The 21503-nt window shown below is 47.4% G+C and overlaps 1 protein-coding gene across 2 annotated transcripts in view; it reads right to left on the bottom strand.

Moving 5' to 3' along the window:
• The window catches only part of MED24 (mediator complex subunit 24), a 355035-nt gene that overhangs the window by 220775 nt on the left and 112757 nt on the right, over positions 1–21503 (bottom strand). For both annotated transcript variants that reach the window (XM_078645678.1, XM_078645677.1), the window contains exons 8-12: positions 18901–19051; positions 18098–18211; positions 16959–17006; positions 13602–13684; positions 13161–13247 (exon numbers count right to left, since the gene is read on the bottom strand). In XM_078645678.1, coding sequence (XP_078501804.1) covers positions 13161–13247; positions 13602–13684; positions 16959–17006; positions 18098–18211; positions 18901–19051 — 483 coding nt within the window. The remainder of the gene's footprint in view (positions 1–13160; positions 13248–13601; positions 13685–16958; positions 17007–18097; positions 18212–18900; positions 19052–21503) is intronic.

A 21503-nucleotide genomic window follows, 5' to 3' on the forward strand; every position in this document is an offset into this window, starting at 1 on the left:
AGACACTGAAGAAATTTCATAGAAAAGCAGACAATGGGTTCCTATGGAGAAAATACAGGTTACTAGTAAACCCGCTAGGGATTACTTTTGTGGTTCAGTACTGGTCTGAAAGGTACAGTACTGGCTTCTCTCCTGATCATAGGTGAGTATTTTCGAATTCGGACTTTGGCTGATTTTATAGGAATATTTTCAGTTTTCAAAACTTCACAAATGGGTCAATGTTATCCAATGGCAGGTAAGTGAATTACCGGTTTCCAGGTGAGTACTTGGTTGGTGAAGTTAGGGTTCTGGGCATAGACTCAGGGGTCCCCCAGGGTCAGGTGAGTACAGTTAGTTCAGTCCCAGCGGCGCAGGGGCGGCCGGGTGCAGAGGTAGGTATGCCCAATGTTATCCAATGAGGGAAAGTGGGCCTTCGGTTGGTGGCTGCTGGCTAGCAGGCCACGCGGCTCTGGGTGCTGGGCTCCTGGTCACTTGCTCTGGGCAAGGGGGGAAGTGGGATAGGGCAAAGAGGTCACAGCCAGAGGCACTCGGGCGGCTGGGTGCAGGGTGCTTTTGAGCCGTCGGGCACTCAATTTATCCAATGAGGATCTTGAAAAAGGAACAAAGGCTGCAGGCTCGGGGACGGTGATTCTCCAGGGGCGACCAGCACTTCGAGAGGTAAGTTGGGATGTTGGAGCACAGGTAGGTACCCCAAAGGGAGGCACAGGGGGCTGTAGGGCGCTGGGTGCAGGGGTGTCTTTGGGTGTCGGAAAAGCTTACCCTCGGCTGGTCGCGGTTGGGGTGGCCCCTGGTTCTGAGTCTGCAGGCGTCGGCTGGTTCGTCGAGGAGGGTCTTTGGGCACTGGACTTCGAGTCCCAGTCGCCGGGGGGACGTCCACGTGGTCTTGGTTCAGGTTGGCCCGGCATAGGCTCGGGCTCGGCTGGTGCAGAGTGGGCTGGTCCAGAGCTTCCTGGTGGGCACCAGGTGGGTTGTTGCAGCAGAGCCTCTGCTGATGGGAGTCCCAATCGTCGAGAAGGTCAAGGCAGGCAGGTCCTCTGGGTGTCCTAAGGTTGCTGTCCGCGGAGGTCGCCGGGTTTAGGCAGGAGCAGGTTCCAGGATCAACAGGCCGGTAGGGCTGGGGCCAAGTCAGTTGTTGTTGTCCTGTTAGCAGCTGCACAGCGGGTCTTCTTCTTCTTGATCTTCTTTCTTCTTTTTGATATCGGGATCTGAGGAAGGAAGGTTCAGGAAGCCCCTGAATACTAAATTTACGAGCGTTACAGGTAGGGCAAGGGCAGGGACCAATGGGTCCCTGTCCTGGGGTGAGTACACCCCCTAGCCTGCTCCTCTCCTGTGGGAGTGGGGCAGGAGCCTAGCTGGGATTGGGCAGGACTCCCCATCTACAAGATGGCCGTAGCCTGGGGTCGTGCTTCACCTCACCTCCTCCACCTGAGGGGTGGAGTTGGCACAGGTTGGCACCCCCCCCCTTCCTGACGTAGTTTTTTCCCGCCAGTATTCCCGCCAGAGTGGGGGTAGGACTGGTGGGGGCTGGTTGCTGGGTACAGCAAATGGTCTGAAGAAGATCTCAGAGGCGGTATGCCTTTGAAGCTTCCTCCTGTCCATCCTGAGGGAGGAGACATAGCACCTCGCCCAGGATGTGCTTTGTTGCAGACCCAGGAGAACTGGGGGCTCTCCACCCAGGGGTCCAGCAACATGTCTGCTGGGTGGCAGCCTCTGCAGCCACTCAGCCCAGACGTGGATTGTAGGTTCGGGTTTTTGGAGGGCATCTCTAAGATGCCCTCTCGTGCATTTTACATTAAATCCCACACTGGCATCAGTACGGGTTTAATGTGCTGAGAAGTTTCGTACCAAACTTGTCAGTCTTCAGTGAAGCCATTATGGTTCTGTGGAGTTCGTGAATGACAACCTCCCAGCACCATATTCTCTTAAATGGCAACACTACACTTACAGTGCCCAGGAATGGCCCTGGGTACTGTAGGGGCACAGGGCTCATGCACCTGGGCCCTCAACTCTGGCATAGGGCACCCAGCTAGAGGGGTGACTGAAGTATGCCAGGACAGTGGGTTCAGTGGGCATGGCACACAGGGATGTGTGCCAAGTCGACTCTTGCTTTAGTTTTGTACTTAGGCACTCAGCCTGCAAAGGCAGTGTGTGGGAGCCAGGGTACAGGACCCCTGAGGGTGGCACAATAAGTGCTGCAGCCCTCAGGGGTCTTCTCTGGTCACCATGCCCTGGGTACCTAGGGTCACAGTTACTAGGGGCTGACAGTGGCCAGAGATGCCAATTGGGTATTTTGTTTCAGCATAGCTTTTCTTTATAGGGAAGGAACACAGGCCCTGGGTCCCTGATTGGCAGGGACCCAGGGCACACTCAGTCAAAGTACATCAGTAGTTCAGAAATAAGTGGGGGCATACCAAGGCAAAGATGGCACTTTTTCACACATAGTAATTTCCACCACATTACATGTATCACATTGTTATACAGTTAGAGAATCAACAATCAGTCTCACATTTCTTACAAAGATCAAAAGAGTAAGACCGCACGGTCCCTCCCTACATCCTGAATTATGTCATATTCTCAAGTGACATGGAGGCTCGAGCATTGGATCTGGGGCGACACATGGGCTTCCCCTATATACATTCCATTTTACCCAAATCTTTACCCACTTTCGGGGGCAGCCCTTACTTTCATATACAGACCTCTCAGCTACCATGCATCGATCCTAGTCCCTCTTCCAGTCTCCAAGGGATGGGGTTGATACCGCCCCCCACAGCTGTGCGATATTAAGTTTGGCTACCATCATGCCTACTGTGACCCAGGTTTGCTCAGCCCACAACAGATCAGTGGCTTCCCAAACATTAAGGAGGCACCATTTGGCCAGTAGAGACATGGTTACTCCAGTGACCTCACTCAGGCACATCACTTCGCAGTAGGTTTGTTAATTTGGGCATCCCCACAGGATATGGAAAAATGTTCCCACTAGCCCACATTTTCTGAGACACACTGCATCCGACTGTTTATCCATTTTTACCATTGTGGTACAGGACATATAGACTCTATGTAGTATTTTAAGCTACCCTAACCGAAAGCACAACCGCAAAGCAACCTCGCTTGGTGAAGCTAAGGCATCAAGCCAGTCTTCCTCCTGCAAAACTCCCAAATCTGTCTCCCAACGTTCTGGTAGCTGGGTTACAGTGTCAGGGAAATTATTTATGAGTTTTCGATAAGTGAGGGAAATCGCCTTCATACTGAGACATCCTTTCAGTAATCTGCTCTCCAACAGAGACGACTCTGGTAGGTTTGTCTCCGGAGGGCAGTGCTGCCTGGAAAGCATGTCGGATTTGTAAATATTGTAAGGCCTCATTAGGGGCTAGATTGTAGGTTCTTTGTAGGTCAGCAAAAGGAATCACCCCCTCTGTGGCTTATACTTCCCCCAAGGTAGAGATCCCAATCAAGTTCCATTTATCAAACCCCTGCCTTTTTGCCATAGTGCCCAAGAGTTCGGAGTCCCACAAAGGTGTGGCACGTGTAATCTTCAAATTGACTGTCAGAGCTGTTGGTCAGTATAGGGTGCTCGGCGGTACCCCCTGGTCGGGTTCCTCCATAGGCTGGTGGACCCAAAGTTTAATAGTCGCTAATTACGCCGCTCTGTAATATGACTCAAGATCGGGCAGAGTTATCCGTCCGTCATACCAGCCCGTGTCAGTTTCACTAAGGCAATGCGTGGGGAACCCCTATCCCACAACAGGGTCCTGATCTCACTATCTATCGCTTTGAAATGCATATTGGGTTCTGGAAAAGGGGTGCTCTGCAGCACATATAGAAAGCAGGGCAGTGCCATCATTCTTAAGGCAAATATCGCTTTTAAGAAGAATCATTAGGACTAGAAGATTTTTTACTGTGAACACATTAGGATCCATGTTAATATGGATGCCCAGATATGGAAAACTTTCTATTGCAATAAGGGCCTCACATCCTGGTGGGAGGCACGGTACCAGTCCATGCAAAACAAATACCACTGTTTTGGACGATTTGATCATATATCCGAAGCATTCCCCGAAGATCAACAGGATGCTCATAAGTCTGGAGATGGAAGATCTCGGGGAGGCCACGTAGAGGAGAATATCGTTGGCATTATTATTATTATTACATTGAATTTGTAGGGCGCACAGCTACCCCGAGTGGTTTCCTGGCGCTGTCCCGGTAGGAAAGCTAAGATCAAGCAAAGGAGGAATCTAAGAATTGAAGAGCCAAGTCATCAAGCTTGTGCAGAATACACCATATAAGGTTTCCTCATGTAGTGAGATAGGTAAAGAGTTCCACAGGGTTGGCCCTAAATAAGAAAAGGACCGGCCACGCATGCAAGAGCGTTTCAATTTCGGGACAGAAAATCTCATCTGCTGGGCAGAAGGTGAGAGGAGGGTTGGTAGCGTTGAACTAGCTTTTGCAAATATTTAGGGGGCGCTCCAATTTTAATTTTAAACATATAGCACACAGCTTTAAATTTTATTCAGTTCTCCACCGTCAACCAATTTAGGTTACGAAGGAAACTGCCGACTGAGGAAAATGTTGGCAAGTGACACAGCAGCCTAGCAGCCGCATTCTGCACCATTGAAGTCCATGGATTGTAGCTTTATTGGAGCCCAGATTAAGAACATTGCAATAGACCTACCGTTTTCTGAACAGGGAGGGGAATCATCCATAAAAATAAAAAAATTCTGCCATTTTAAAATAGTACAACAGATGGCAGATACCTTGGTGACTTGTTGTTTCATAGAAAGATATTTGTGAATGATGAAGCCCAAATTACGAACCTGGTGTACCGGGTGAGGGCAACGCACCCATTTCATGGGGCCAGTGTTGAGAACCCCAAAGATCATGTTTTTTCCATAAAATCATAAGTTCTGTCTTTTCACCGTTCAATTTGAGCAGGTTGTTTTACATCCAAGACGCGACTTTACTCAAACCTGATGAAGAACAGAGGGGTCCGACCCCTTAGAAGAGGAAAGGGAAAAGATGATCTGAGTGTCATCAGCATAGGAGAAGAGGCAGAGAACCAGCCACTTCAACATCCGCCAGAGGACGGATATCCACATTAAACAGCAGTAGGCACAGCACAGAACCCTGACAAACTTCATAGGGGCACGGCTAAGAGTTGGAATTAGCTGACACAGAGGTGACCTGGAAGGTTCGGTCAGTTAGAAAAGATCCGATCCACTGCAAGGCTAAACCCGCAAATCCAACAGCCTGCAAGGCTCTCAACAAGACCGAATGATACACTGTGTCAAAAACGGCTCTAAGATAAAGCAAGATAAGGGCCGCTGTATCACCCTCATCTAACCGGTGCCTTATCATTTCAGAAACTCCAAGTAGAGTTGATTCAGTAGAAAAACCAGCTCTAAAACCTGATTGAGAGGTATGGAGAAAATTCTGAGATTCCAAATAAGCGTCAGCTGACCATTTACTTGCTTTTCCAGAATTTTAGAGAAAGCCGGAAGCAGCGAGATGGGACGAAAGTTAGACGGCTTAGTGGGGTCAGCATTGGCTTTATTCAGAAGAGGAAGCACCTAGCATGTTTCCATTACCGTGGCACTAAGCCCTCCAGTAAGCAGGCATTAAGAAGATCCATAATTATCGAGAGTGTGGACGCATCAAGCTGTTTAATCACATGAATGGGGTGTAAGACACAGGGGAACTAGATTTAATGTTCGCCAAAGGATGGCAAAAGGAGCTAGGTTCTTGGAGGGTCCAAGTTTCCAATTTGCCAGAGGAAGTGTTATTGTCGGGCCCTATTCCCACAAAATTCTGCGTAACAATTGCCGTTGTCTAGTGTTGTTTATTTGTTATGCAGATGCTAGAGCCTATGAACAAAAAAACATTTTTTTTTACTGCATTTACACTGTTATAATGGGTGAATAGTACGCACATGTGATGAGGATACTGTCTATGACCAACGTATGATCTATGGATATCGCACACTGTACTTTCCCTAAATGGATTCCAACTGTCTGTGCATGTTTCATGTACTTGTCAAAATGGAAGTGGTTTGTTTAATAAACATAACTTTAAAAAAAAAAAATTGCCATAGTCTCTGTCTCTGGCAGGGCTCCACACACCCGTGCGGTCCCGATAGCTCCTGGGACCAGGTGTTCAGCATCAGAGTCCCCCAGGTGAGCGATGCGTCTCCCGCGAAGCGGGAGGCGCGAGCAGCGTTTGTGGAGGCTTGAGGGCTTGAAGGCGGGGCTCGCACACCCGCGCGGTCCTGATAGCTCCTGGGACCGGGTGTTCAGCAACAGTGTCCCCCAGGTGAGCGATGCGTCCCCCTTGGAGCGGGAGGCGCGAGCAGCTTATGTGGAGGCTTGAGGGCTTGAAGGAGGGGCTCTGAGCACCCGCGCGGTCCTGATAGCTCCTGGGACTGGGTGTTCAGCAACAGAGTCCCCCAGGTGAGCGATGCGTCTCCCGCGAAGCGGGAGGCGCGAGCAGCTTATGTGGAGGCTTGAAGGCGGGGCTCCGCACACCCGCGCGGTCCTGATAGCTCCTGGGACTGGGTGTTCAGCAACAGAGTCCCCCAGGTGAGCGATGCGTCTTAATGTGTTTACTGTGGCGGTAGGAGTGCTGGGTGGAAGGGTTAGGGAGGAAATGATAGAGGAGTATATAGAAATGGATACGAGAGGAAACAAAGGATAATGCCGGAAAAGAGGAAAGAGTGGAGAAGAAAACGTGTCGGAAAAGTAGATGAATATAAGGAGAGCCAAATAGGGATAGAAAAGAGAACTAGAAAGGGAACAGCAACAAGTTATATCAGTACAAGTGTAAGCCCAGTAAAAAAATCAGGTTCCTGCAAGATTCTAACTAGGACAAAAATGTGCAGTCTCCCAGAAACGCGTGTCACCCTACACCGACCGCAGGTTCAGATACCGGCCCAGCGGCTCATCAATGGCCTGAGGACAGACGCAGTCGCAAGACCCCAAGCTCCCCATCCCAGACCCAGCACATAGACTGGGAGCACATCGCCCACAATGCACTCAGTCCGCTGTGCCCTGCGACGAAGGAATAGAAACAAGCAAAACAGAAAGCAGCTTGACATCCGGCCCGGGGAGGAGACCTGGGAGGGCGAGGGCTGCCCACGCATACGCTGTCCTGCAACTTTTGCATGCCCTGCGGCTCGAGCAGGCAGCGCCTGGCCCCTTCCGGAGCTCCCATGCTGAAAGAGAGCTCCGGAGCCAGGGAGGAAGTGCGGGGGCTGAAGTGCCGGGTCCCAGGAGGGGACCCAGGTGAAGAGCAGGATATAGCAGTGTGCGGCTCCAATGTCTGTGGAGAGAACCCCGCGCTGTGCAGCAAGAACTGTAGAAGAGCTGGAGTGCTCCGCCTGCAGCCAGCCACCGTTTAGGAGCACCCACACCCCGCAGACCGGGTGAGTCAATGTCCCGAAAGTTACACTGTTTGCTGGCCCTCGATGGCCCGAAAGTTACACTGTATGGGAAGCTGGACAGGAAATGTGCGCGTGGCTGTACGCGCGAAAGTGAAACTGTATGCTGGCGATGTGCGCGTGGTTGTATTTGCGTGTCCACAGACCACAATCTGCTCGTGCACCGGTCTATACCACTTGGGAAGCAAGACAGTCACAATAGATCTCGCTGGCGACAGCGCTTTCGCGCTGCATCACCAGCGAGACCTAAAAATGAAAGCAGGAAAAAAAACATTTTGCTAAACTACTATAAACTTTCAGGTACCATTTCTTTGCAGCATCATTTAGTAACATGTGTTGATGCATGCCAGTATTTCCCAACAAGCATTGAAAATGCAATAGGTCTCGCAATAGAAGAGTTTGACATTTTTCGTTTTGCAAATGGATGAGTGACACCTATAGCATTTGGAATGCAACATGTTTTGTATTTACGTGACTTATATGGCAGCTCTGGTCGTTATGCTACATCTCTAGATAGTTTTATCTTTCGCAAATGTGACACCTATTGTAACACAATATGTGTTGTGAGGGTGAGTGAGGGTGAGGGGTTGAGGGTGAGGGGTTGAGGGTGAGGGGTTGAGGGTGAGGGTGGGTGAGGGGTTGAGGGTGAGGTGTTGAGGGTGAGTGAGGGTGAGGTGTTGAGGGTGAGTGAGGGTGAGGGGTTGAGGGTGAGTGAGGGTGAGTGAGTGTGAGGGGTTGAGGGTGAGTGAGGGTGAGTGAGGGTGAGGGGTTGAGGGTGAGTGAGGGTGAGGGTGAGGCTGAGGGGTTGAGGGTGAGTGAGAGTGAGGGTGAGTGAGGGGTTGAGGGTGAAGGGTTGAGGGTGGGTGAGGGTGAGGGGTTGAGGGTGAGTGAGGGTGAGGGGTTGAGGGTGAGTGAGGGTGAGTGAGGGTGAGGTGTTGAGGGTGAGTGAGGGTGAGGGGTTGAGGGTGAGTGAGGGTGAGTGAGTGTGAGGGGTTGAGGGTGAGTGAGGGTGAGTGAGGGTGAGGGGTTGAGGGTGAGTGAGGGTGAGGCTGAGGGGTAGAGGGTGAGTGAGGGTGAGTGAGAGTGAGGGTGAGTGAGGGGTTGATGATGAAGGGTTGAGGGTGGGTGAGGGTGAAGGGTTGAGGGTGGGTGAGGGGTTGAGGGTGAGTGAGGGTGAGGCGTTGAGGGTGAGTGAGGGTGAGGGTGAGTGTGGGTGAGGGTGAGTGAGGGTGAGGGTGAGTGAGGGTGAGTGAGGGTGAGGGTGAGTGAGGGTGAGTGAGGGTGAGGGGTTGAGGGTGAGTGAGGGTGAGGGTGAGTGAGTGTGAGGGGTTGAGGGTGAGTGAGGGTGAGGGTGAGTGAGGGTGAGGGGTTGAGGGTGAGTGAGGGTGAGGGTGAGGCTGAGGGGTTGAGGGTGAGTGAGAGTGAGGGTGAGTGAGGGGTTGAGGGTGAAGGGTTGAGGGTGGGTGAGGGTGAGGGGTTGAGGGTGAGTGAGGGTGAGGGGTTGAGGGGTTGAGGGTGAGTGAGGGTGAGGCGTTGAGGGTGAGTGAGGGTGAGGGTGAGGGTGAGTGTGGGTGAGGGTGAGTGAGGGTGAGGGTGAGTGAGGGTGAGTGAGGGTGAGTGAGGGTGAGGGGTTGAGGGTGAGTGAGGGTGAGGGGTTGAGGGTGAGTGAGGGTGAGGGGTTGAGGGTGGGTGAGGGTGAGGGGTTGAGGGTGAGTGAGGGTGAGGGTGGGTGGGGGTGGGTGAGGGTGGGTGAGGGGTTGAGGGTGGGTGAGGGGTTGAGGGTGAGTGAGGGGTTGAGGGTGAGTGAGGGTGAGGGTGGGTGGGGGTGGGTGAGGGTGGGTGAGGGTGAGGGGTTGAGGGTGAGTGAGGGTGAGGGTGGGTGGGTGAGGGTGGGTGAGGGTGAGTGAGGGTGAGGGGTTGAGGGTGAGGGGTTGAGGGTGAGTGAGGGTGAGGTGTTGAGGGTGAGTGAGGGTGACAGCGTTTCTTTTCAAAGGCAACCGAAGTGCAAACACAAGTGGATCCCTGCCCCTCACACGATGGTTTTTAGGGTACAAATGTACAACGGCCACCTGTGGGTCCTCGCCGGGCTTCCTAGAGGCAGGAAATACCGTTTGCATTCTTAAATTGCGAAGTTGTAGTGGGGGAGGGGGGGCGGTAAGAAAAAGGCGACCTCGAACTCCAGGTCCCAACAATCCAACAAACACTCTCCGTTTAATGCAATATAATGGTGCCGAGAGACCTGGAAGGCGCGGGCCCTGCTGGCAGAGGTTGCACTGCGGCTGCGCAGCTTCAACACCTCCAAAGCACCGAAAATGACTGCTTCAATTCTACTGTGATGACTTACATGTGGTTTGGTGGCGCAGAGATTAAGCTGTAATTGATTTAAAAGCCGTACTGATTAACGAAAAGAAAGTGATTTTTTTAGGGGCAGAAGACAGTCATGGAAAACTGACATTAGGAGAGACTGTGGTTAGGGGTGTGTTATGGTAAGTGGGGAACACCGTAAACAGTTTCAGAATCCCACCCACTGTATTCAGAGAGAACCACGGGGCCGGGAGGGGTGGGGGAGTCGAGCTTACTATCACACACCCGGAGCATGCACAGAGCAAGAAGTGGGCAGGCGTCCCATTAGCTGACCTCCGTGTGACCTTCACCACATGCTGTCTATTACTACAAACGTAAGGGAGGGAGGGGGTGCCCTGTCATACAGACTGAAGACAAGCCAGTGTGCCTTAATCATATAGGCCTTTAAACACAACACTGCAGGCCCCCCAAAGGAAAAAGACTGAAAAGCTGGTAATGCAAAAAAAAAAAAAACAAGACGGAGGGCATTGCTGTGGGGAGGGGGTGGAGGAGAAATGCACACGGCGGGCAGGGGAGGGGGCGGAGCGGGGAGAGCGGCATGTGGGTGTGAAGAAGCCGGGGCCTTTGAAGTGAAGCTAAGCTTCACTTCAAAAGGTGTCGGAGGAATGCGGCTGAGGGAACAGACGGCGATTGCGGCTGAGGGAACTGATGTGCACGCGCTTTTAAGCTCAATGCACATGCGCATTGAGCTTAAAAGTCACGGGCACTGCAAGGAATCGCCACGATTCCTTGCTTGTTAGTTAAAGAGTGGTTAAGCCGCAATAGTCTCGCAAGCTTGATGCGCATGCGCATCGACAGGCGAGACCTAATAATCATAATGGAAAATCAATGTAACCAATTTTAATAAGATTTGGGAAACAAAAATCAACAAGCATTGGCAAAGACAGTAGGTCTGAAATTGGTGGTTCGCTTTTTAGTTTAGTCAATGTGTGACTTGTTTTGGCATAGGTTTTGGTAAAACCTTATTGTTGTGGGAGCTCACCATTATAACAAACAATGGCAAAAGCAAAATAGTTTTTTGGACTCAAAAAGCACAGCAGTTACTGGCACTTAACAAAACTACTTTGTGTGCAGATATGCCCCTTGTGAATGAGCAGAATGCGGTCACTCACAGTGAAGCCAGCCGATATAGAGAGAGAGACGGAATATTTATAAACACAAAAGGTCACGGTCAAAGTCAGGCCACATTAGGGGTCCAAATATTAATGAAAGTCAAAAGTGCACCCACGGTATATGTCCTTGCATTGAGTGTAGCTATACGGTTTTCGTGCATTCCCAAGAATTTACAGATGTAGGACACAAAATAGTACTCCTAGAAAATATTTGTGAACTGCATTTTAGCATGGGCAAATATGCATGTGTAGATTTGCTCATGCCAAAATCTGAGTGTTTGCAAGATCGCTCCCCCCCCCCCACCCCCCACCACTTTTTTCCCAACTCTGGAAGAAGGTTTACGTCTGCCATTGTCAGGAGTAAATTTCCAATATGTCTCAGTATGGGAAAAGAACAGGAAAGAGTTGTTGAAAACCCTTAAAACATGCAAGGTAGTAGGTGTGCACAGACTCAAAAGGGCATTCTAACCCTGGAACTACTGCTTACCACTACCTTCAGCCCTAATATGTAGATCTGCGGAAACGTGGCAACATAATGGGATTGCAAGTATTCAAACACTACTAAGGTATGAGCCCTGGCATAATCAGAGAGGCTATATCAGAGCTCTTATATAATGAGATTGCTGCCATAATTTGTCGCTGCACTACATGGCAACAAAGGGGCAAGTGGATTTTGTTACAGGACAAGTAGATTTATGGAGCAACCTGCCCCATGGACAAGTAGATATTTTATTAAATTTCACACACCTGATTTTACCGATGCAGATATCATTATGAGGCTCCTGATTTATAAGCTTTCAAAAACTCACAGAACTCAACCCAAGCATCAGACCCCTTTTCTTAATAAATGCCATAAAAATAAAAAAGTCTACCTTCAGTTCTCAGTCTCGTATGCAAGTCGATGTACCTTTAAAAGACTGAGCACAGTGGAGACAAGACTTTCATGCCTGGCATCCATTTCTACTAATTTCGCAATAAGACATTATTTTTAAATAAAACCTTCAAAATATGTGAGGAAAGAAGAGTAGCTTATGATGGAGAAATCCACAATAATGTTTGCAGAAAGGGTAAATGGATTTCTTAATGACAACTACAGATCTGTGGTAAGGAAGCATTCCGTGAATAAGTAAAAGGGAATAAAAGTCATTCAGTTCGGGCATCTTCTTTGTGTAACTGTTGAACCGCACCCAGATCTCTTTGGGGGTATTGAGTTGCCCTGTTAGCGTAACATTTGCCAGATAAAACATAGCAGCTAGGATATTAAACTTGCAAAGTTGGAGCAGGCTGCAAACTGCAGGAAACATTCTCTTAAGGTCTTCTCAAAAACCACAGATGACTAACAGCTTAGGAAAATACTTGAGAAGGAGATTCCGGACATTATGTACTGACAGTTGGAACTCAATGATGATTACAGTAAGCCCAGTGTTGCTATGATACACCTACTTATACTTGGACCATAACCAGATAGGCACCAGCTGGAAAATGTTTCCCATTTGACAGAGTAGTTTGCTCTCATATGTTACACATATCAAATTAATGATCAGCTTGGTTCAATGTCTTGACCTGAACTCCACAATGTTGCACCAGTTAAGGAATTGGTTGGAAAGCCCCAACAATTTACTTTATTGTGTGAGCAACATCACCATGCCAAGAGATTGCAGATGCGATGTTCAGATGTGAAGTTTCTGATTTCTTGGTTTTATTTTGGGGGACATTTAGCTATTTATGGGGCTCCTGAAAGCCGAATGATATTCCACCAAGTTTGAAAGAAATTTGCATTTGCTCACAGAAAGCCTGAAGTGCTCATTTTCTTACAATGTTCCGAAAGTGTCTGATTACAGGCACAGAGCTTGGAGTACACACTTTCCGGTTTAGTGTGCTGAGTGCTCATTTGCTCACACATTCCCTGGAGAGCACATCTTGAAAGCACATGGAAAGCATACTTGCTCACACCGATACTAAAACAATGATTTCCTCAGAGTGCCCAGAAACTCTACTAGCTCATAAAGAGCCTGGAGGGCACATTTGTTCATACAATACATGGTGGCCACACTTGCTGACAAGGTGCATGAAGTGGCCAGTTGCTCAAGCCATGAATGAAGAACACAAATCACGCAACAGTGTAGAGGTTACACAAGATACCCGTCTCAGATCATCCTATCTATGCACAAGGGAGTGTGTTGCTTCAGTTCCAGAGCTGCATTACTTTGCAAATGACTTGATTTATCAAAGATTACACAGAGAATCTGGAAACTTACCGCTTAGCTACGAGGTTGGTGGTGTTTGCCTCAGAGAGGAGTCCCTGCTTACTGCATTCCTGCAAGAGGAGGCTCATGCAATCACAGCTAGAAGAGATAAGATACAATATTAAGGAATTAAACAAAGTAGCCTTGCTAGCCCGTTATTCGAGTCTGGTGTCAAAAGCACGCTCTGCTACCCTTTTAGGGGTTAGGCTAACAAATATTCCTGGAAACCTATTCCACGAACTGGTGAGTGCACACAGACTATCTCAGCAGGTATGAGCTGCAAAGAAGAGTAGGGAAACAGACAGAGTGAGGGAGAGAGTAAATAAGACAAAAAACACCAGTCAGTCTTGTCCTATAGAGATATAATAGAAAGGGGACTGAAAGTATTATTTTTCCCCTCTAAACAGCTCTGCCCAAGGAAGTGAGAAAGAAGTGGGGATAAACAATACTTACTTGCACCTCTGGTCAGCCTTGTCCAGCAGGGGAGTTAGCTTTAATAGAAACTCAAAGGCACAGTTCATATCTTCAGTAAAGTCCTGAGTAAAGAAAAAAAGCAGCAATTCATCAGGAAAAGTAACTGTGAAGCACTGCAAAAGCTTACATATGTGTGGTAAGAGCAAGGCTATGGCGAGAGAAAGAGACGGAGTGAGTTTGGTAGGAGTTCTGCCTGCATTCCGGCATAGGCAGAGCAAGGCTATCTGAGGAGTGTGAGCAAAGAAGGAGCCTTAGTGAAAGTGCACTGCACACTGACCAGGGACCTCCCAGGTGTGCACAGTGTTACAGCCTGATACTACATACCTGAGTGTGAGTAAAGCAAGGACATGAGTGAGTGTCGGTGGAAACGGAAGACAATGATTGAGGGAGTGGGCTCACTTGAAAATGTATGAGCTAAGTGAGACCAAGGGCAGAGTAAATAGGAGAGAATGCACTGACGCTTCCTATGGTCAAATCTAGGTAGTGAATAAAGAATCTTCTGTCTCTGTATCACTTATTCCGGTCAAAGTTGCTCATGTATTCTAGGTTGTCCGCTAAATCTCGGAAAGAGGTGAAGGTGCAGTGGAACAAAATAGGAAGAACAGTCTCAGTTGGGATATCTCTAGGTTACAGACAACCCATCTCAAGAGCAGCAAGCAGATGAAGGAGAAGCAATTCATGGTGTAAAAAAGGATGCAATGAGATGTATTAGGGAAAACTGAATGGCGAGGAAATACTGTTAGGTCTCATAAAACCCCTCCAAATCATACAGGAGAAAGCATTAGGCCCATGGTCCACCAAACGTGGTCACTCAACTCTCCGAAAAGTAGGTTCTGTAGAAAAAATGCCTTTTCTGTGTGGTCACCTCAGAGTTTTTGCCTTTTTTGGAGCCTATTTTTGCTGGGTTTAGAGCTCTCTGCACCTTAACCCTGTCAACCAGTAGTGCCTCTGCTACCATATATACATGGATAAAGAGGCTTATCCCTGATAGGTACATTTAACTTGGCTGTAAGTTCTTAGTATATAGTGTAAAACCAGTACTTAAGTCATAGAAGTTAAACGGCAACTGTGGACTGCAGCATTTAATGTTCAATCCACTAATGTAATACAGATAACACGGCTTCAGGGGAGCTTTGCAGCCTGACTGCAGTTGTCTAAACTTGCAAGGTGACCTGTTAAAAAAAAAAACACTTTTTGACATGTAGAAAACCTCACATTTAAATATTAGCAAGTCACCCTACATATGCATTGAATCCAACAAGGTATTTAGAAGTGAGACATGTAGAAAAATGGCACTATGTCCTTACAGTGACAAGACCCAAAAAACTATTGTCAGTGTGGCAGGAGTATTAGTGAAAATACTAATACTGTATTTTGGGAATGGGACCAGCTAGAAAAATAATTAAACAACTATTGTTGTTATATCTGTTAAAAATCCAATTCAGTGGAAAGTTGGATTTTTAATGAAGCTAAAGTAACCTTTAGAAAGTTACGCTATACCTGCTGGGACTGTTGGGAGGCTAAATAGCATAACCCTCTGCCAGCTGAAACCTTGGATAGGTGTGAAATGCCTCCCAAAAGAGAACAGTATGCTGATCTAAACGGGCAGAAAGGACTCCTCTGAGCTTAGCAGAATATGCAGGGTAGTGCCTGAGGGCCCCCTTTTGACAGTGCAGTGTCCAATCCTGCTGGACAGGTCTGTTGAGCCACATGTAATATTTGGGGCACACTTGTAAGGGAGAGAACAGGATGCCAGGATTCTTGTGGTCCCTTTGCTTTTCTCCTACTAGACGTTTGACTCTGGATTCATTATGGGTATAGTGGCTACTTCAAAATAGGTTTTAGTAAAAGATGTGGGAAGACACTAGGATTACTACAGTACACTCCTCACTCATGCTCAGAGTCCAAGTTTAGTGTGGCCGAAGACTTTTGTGATCTTAAAAACGCCCTGATACATGGTATTTTGTGTCTGTTCACAGTAAGGCAAACAATACCTATTCAAAAAGTGGGTATGGTTGACACCGAGAAATTTTACCTCATTGGGTATGGAGTGCCTAGGAGTCTCTTCCGCCTAAGTGCTAGGCATGAAGTGTGGTACCACCAGGCACCCTCTTCAGGAAAACATTTTGTACCTGCTGAAGATCATGAGAGGTCTGGACCTGCAGTCTGTATTCTGAAAGGAGACTTGAAGGATTGGACGAGCTCTCTCTTGTACCCAGGACAAAGTAGTGAACTCTAAGGGTCAATTGGCTGACAGGGAGACAACAAGCTGTAAGAGGCTTTTTCCTGTTCTATCCAGCTGACCAATGGCAACTGTGGCTGGACTGGACCTTGCAACTGGCCTCAGCCTGACTCTCTCTTAGCCTCTAAGTGCCGCCCCCTGTGGTCCTGGGAACCATAGATGTGTACTCCTGTGGTTGATTGAGATTTAAAAGACTAAGTGAGAAAGTAACATAGTTCTCAAAAACAATAGGTAGCCAGGCAAGCTATGCAAGTGCATACCTCAGGATATATCCTTCCAAGTAATGAATTCAGTTAAGCGGTGCGCCAAGAGGGGAGGAGCAGCTACCGAACTCACCCCAAAATGTTAAGCCTGTCTGTTCTGTGCCATAGCTGCCATGGGGTTGAGCTCAGGTTTAGACACTTTAAGGGTGCACCTTGACAAGAGTTATGATTATTCCTGGCAGGTGGGCAGTCGCTCACCTCAAATATGAATCCAATTTGATACAGGCACCAGCCTATCTGTGAGTGGTGACTTGCTGTTAGAAACACCAGTCTAACCCATCCCTTCTCTCCAACCAGGGTTAATGCCACCAGTCACACCAGGAGTAGGCATCCACCTCCTTCTCAAGATTAGAGAGACACTGACCATACTGGGAGTACGTAAGCTGCTAAATTAAACAAGCTACACGGAGAAGATTCCCTCTTACTGAGGGTCAACTCCAACACCAATGCATAACTGATGACATCAGGGTCAACCACCCTTTTCAACAATGAGGAACTAGATAAATGGACATTAGTCTCAAATATAGTGGCCTCTCAAGTCCTCCAAGAGTTAGGGGCAGTATCCTTAATTAAGTGGTCAGCCACCCTCATATGGAATGAATGTACACTTCACACAGAGATAGAGAAACCAGCCTTACCCAAAGCAGACAACCAAATAACAGTAGTATTCAGATTTAGGAGTCTTAAAGTTCAAGTTCTGGTTCCATCCCTGACACACTGTGTGAGTTCTGGCTAATCTAAATATCTCCCTTTGGCTCAGTCATTGAGCTGTAAACTGGGAGAATACAGATGTCTGTTCCACGGAAATAAATTATGTGGAATTATTCTCACCTTCTCCCTTTGAGGATAAGTCTTCAGCTTCACCAACACTTGAGGTATCTGAAACAAAACAAAACTTTTATACTTCGCAGAAAACAACCTTCTAGACTAAAGCCACTGTGCCACTCCTTGTGTTCAGACAGCCCTCTGAAGGGACAAACTGCAGTGAATAAGTTCTCTGTAATACTAGTTCCTTTAAAGCCTTTTCTTTCAACTGCCCTCTCTGTAAAGAAACCTTTGTTGGAACCCAGTTACGACTGGTCTGAGATACTAGATGTGTTAGCTCCAGTGTGTGTAAACTACTCCTACTCAAATGAATTACTGTCTCACACCCTGTGCTAAAAACTACCTTTTTGTAGAGATAAATGTGTTACAATATGAGATTTAACTGTCTGCTTTTCAGGGTCAGATGGTCAACATGGTTTCTCTCTCCATCCTCGCTCTCCTACCTGGGGTTTCTTTCCATGTCTATTATCCCACTCTTTTTCCTACAGTTCTTTCCTACCTCTCTCCATCCTTGTTGCCCCTCCCCCTCATTCTCCATGCCTCAACTCTCATCCTCCTACCCTTCTTACTCTTCTAAGTCCCACTTCACCCACTAACCTTTCCGCTCTATCCGTCTTACCCCTTTGTCTCCACCTTAGTCCATATCTGCTATCAGTCTCTCTCTACCTCCCTCCCATCACTTTGCTTTTACCAATAGCATCTATACTCTCCCATCTCTGTAAGTTTAATGGCACAAGGATGTGCTTAAACTGGCCTTTCTTTGTACAAAGAGGTACTGCTGTGGTGCTCAATATGCCCCATGTGTCTGTGTCCGTTAGAAGTCTCACATTAACAATTTGCAATGCCTGAAAATGTAACTTTACAAATACCGGTTTATATGGCAATAAGTACAGAGCAAGTCCCAAATTAGGCTCAGAATCCTAAACGAAAATTGGGATACTGCTGGTGTATGATGGATCCCATTGCCTGTTCTCTTTTTCACACATCAGAATCCCCATTAAATATTCCCTCTATGACACACATACAGTATTCCCTTCTTCTGTCCTCTACATCACATGTATGTAATGTGTCTATACCTGTCCCCTACTTTCCATGAACAGAGCAAGGGGGAGGATGTGCCACCTCTGGGCCACGAAATGACTCACCTTTAAGAATGTATATGCAGTCCATTTTAGCTCCTCAGTCCCTTCTGGAGATTCGATAAGTCCCACGAAGCATGCTTTCCATATCTCCAGAACAAACAGGGAGGCAGGAATGCACTAGGTGTGACAGGGTGAGAGGGCATAAAAGGGAGAAATGTGAATATGGAACTGAGACAGATCTGCATGCCACTTATGTTTCCATGGGTTGAATGGGTCAAACAATATTACTAAAAAAGAATTAAAAGACAGGACACAAAATATGTAAAGGTCAAGTTTTTTTTCAACTCTGCATGCTAAAACACCTTCCTGTTGAGACAAGAATGTCGTTTTACAGGCCTCACAGTACTGATCTGTTGATAATCCTGGTGGTGACACAGAGGTGGAGAGGAATTGGGAGGAATAAGGAGGAGTCCTGGCTGCAGACAGGGATGGGTTTCTTCCTGGCTACATTAATCATCGTGGAGGTGCTGGTTGCTGAAAAAGGCTGGCTTGTGGTGTTAAATGAGGTAAAAGGTGGGATTGATTGTTCTAGGCTGCTGCAGGGGTCATGCAGTTGGTTCTGGCCATTGTGAAAGTTGGGAGGTTCCGCTTGGATTCAGTGGGCAGCTCTGTGTTTATTGGTGCAACCTCTTTGCAGTGTGTTAGCTACAGTTGGAATACAGGATTGCAGCAGATAAACTTGGCAGGCAGGGGAGATTTGTGCAGGCTATAGTGAGGAACAGGGAATTGATCATGACCATTGAGGGTAGCAATCTTCTGACAAAGTTTGGGTCTAGAAAATGTTATAACATCCACACAAAATGCACCTGCATCCGCTTCACCATCATGAGCTGCTCCACCAATGGTTGCGTCTCTCCCGTTAGGTTCATGGTGCCTTCTAGCAAGACAACTGCATGCACTGTGGGGAATTCAGTCTTGTTCAGCTGTTCAGAATGGACAGACAACATAGTAGGGATACTGCAGAAACAATTAAAAAAAGCTTTATGAGGCCGCAAAGAAAGAACAAGTGTTACACTACCATGAATGTTAAGGATTCACATTTAGGTGGTTGACCAAGATTTCCCTTTAAAACTTCTGGGAAAAACAAAAACTAATCTCAGTGGGTATTAACTAAGATAATCAGATGATTTCTTTGACACCGACCAGAACCATTCACTGTTCTGGAATTTTACAGCCTTAATCTGTAACACATACTAAGCTGCACAGTTAGCAATGGATGGAAGTAAACTTTCCTCTACTAATGCTGTATTCAACAAGAAAATCCATTGGATCTGGTCAGTTGTAAATGAAGCTCTATATAATCCTTAGACATGGCTCATTTGGAAATATGGACAAGGTCTAGGAAGCAAGTCAAGGCTCTGCCGGTGAATGTGTAGTCTCCTCATTAGTATCACAGAGGCCCGCTGACAGCAGTCTAAAGTAGAACTAAAAAGGTGTCCAGATATAGAATTAATGATGCCTTTGCTATATTATGGGTCTATATGCAGACAGAAGCCCATAAGGACTATATGTGGTGGGGAGATCAAATGTTTATGTAATAATTACTCAGTTCTACAGCTATGAGCATCCACTGACCTACTAATTATATTCAACTGCTCAAACATTTTAAGATCAGCAGTCAACATTCATATGTTTAGGACACAAATTGACATTTAATATAGATAAAATGCATTCTAGGCTGGTCTCACTTTATATGTCACAGTTTTGAACAAACTAGAAGAACAAGTTACTTACCTTCGGTAAGAGACCTAGGTTAGTTATAAATTCCTTACCTTAGAATTACCCCCAGGCGTCTGACTGGATCTGGAGAATTGTTTTCTCTTAGCAGTCCCCCTGCATGTTGGTAGGTGGCGTCGGTCGACTCTGTGTCCGTCATCGGCGTCGTTGTCATTGGGATGCCGTTGCGGTGTCTACTTAGAGGCCTTCCCTACATGCTGATGTCAGTTCTGACACGACTTTCCACGCCAGAAGCGCAGAGCCATGCAAGACACTGACCACTGGTGTGCCATAACTAGGGCCCTGTAGGGGGGTCCCTATCCCTAGAAGTCAATTTGCAGAGCGGGGAGGATGGGTGAGGGGGTAAGGAATCTATGACTAACCTATGTCTCTTACAGATACATCTTTACCAAAGGTAAGTAAGGAGTAGTTTCTGTTCTGTAACTCCAGTTCTGTAGTAGGGGTATCTCTGTTATAGTCATAATCTAGAGAATAGTCCCGCCCATGTGCGTGGACCCCGGCAATCAAAAATAATCTCTTAAGTTGTCAAAAAATTGCAGAACTGCAAAGACACTTAAGAGAAAATGTAAAGACAAATAATGCAGCCTATATCCACAGGCTACACTGTCCAGTACTTCAACTAGAAATTCCACCAAAAATCCACAAACAGCAAAGCCTGTCCAGATTTCCCTTGCTTTTACTGCAAAAACCCCTCAGAAATGATAGAGAGGAAGGCCTGGACAGACAAGCCCCATGGGCTGCCATTATGTGGATTAAACATGATACTGTGCCTTTAAGGAAACCTTCTAGAACCTTCTCCCAGTATCCCATAATGCATAGCAGGTCCCACTGACTTCAGTTCTTTTTGAAGGCGTAAAAACGCCAGACCTGTAGCATTACTTACATGAACAATTCTCCACCGGGGAGGAGGGCGGGCGCTTATGACTATAACAGAGATACCCCAACTACAGAACTGGAGTTACAGAACAGAAACTACTCCTTCTGTAGTAGGGGATCTCTGTGTATAGTCATAATCTAGTGAATAGAATGGCAAGCCCATCCCCACACCAAAGCGGCGGTGGAGAAAGAACATAACGCCACTACTGTGCGAACAAATTCCGCAGCGAAGCCTGCCCAACCTGAGCGTCTGCCCTGGCATCAGAGTCCAGGCAGTAATGCTTAGCAAAGGTATGAACCGACTTCCAAGTGGCGGCCTTGCAGATTTCTGCAATTGGCACATTACGGAGCAAGGCTGTCGTGGCAGCTTTGCCCCTGGTGGAATGAGCCTTAGGCTTACCTCCTAAGGTCTTATTAGCTTTTTGGTAACACAATTGAATGCAGGACACAATCCACCTAGAAATGGACTGCTTAGAGGTAGCAAGACCCGTCCTGACTGATCCATAATTGACAAACAATTGGTCTGACCTACGAATATCTTTGGTCTTATCCAGATAAAATTTCAACACCCTCCTAACATCCAGGGAATGCAAAGATCGTTCCGCCGGAGAGGAAGGATTCTGAAAAAACGTAGGTAAAGTTATGGTCTGGTTGACATGAAAATCAGAAATAACCTTGGGAAGAAATTTAGGGTGAGTACGCATCACAACCTTAGCAGCATGAAATACAGTATAAGGTTCAGTACAACACAACGCCTGAATTTCACTCACCCTGCGGGCCGATGTAATGGCCACGA

This window comes from Lissotriton helveticus, chromosome 5_1 (genome assembly GCF_964261635.1).
Source record: "Lissotriton helveticus chromosome 5_1, aLisHel1.1, whole genome shotgun sequence".
Lineage (NCBI taxonomy): Eukaryota > Metazoa > Chordata > Amphibia > Caudata > Salamandridae > Lissotriton > Lissotriton helveticus.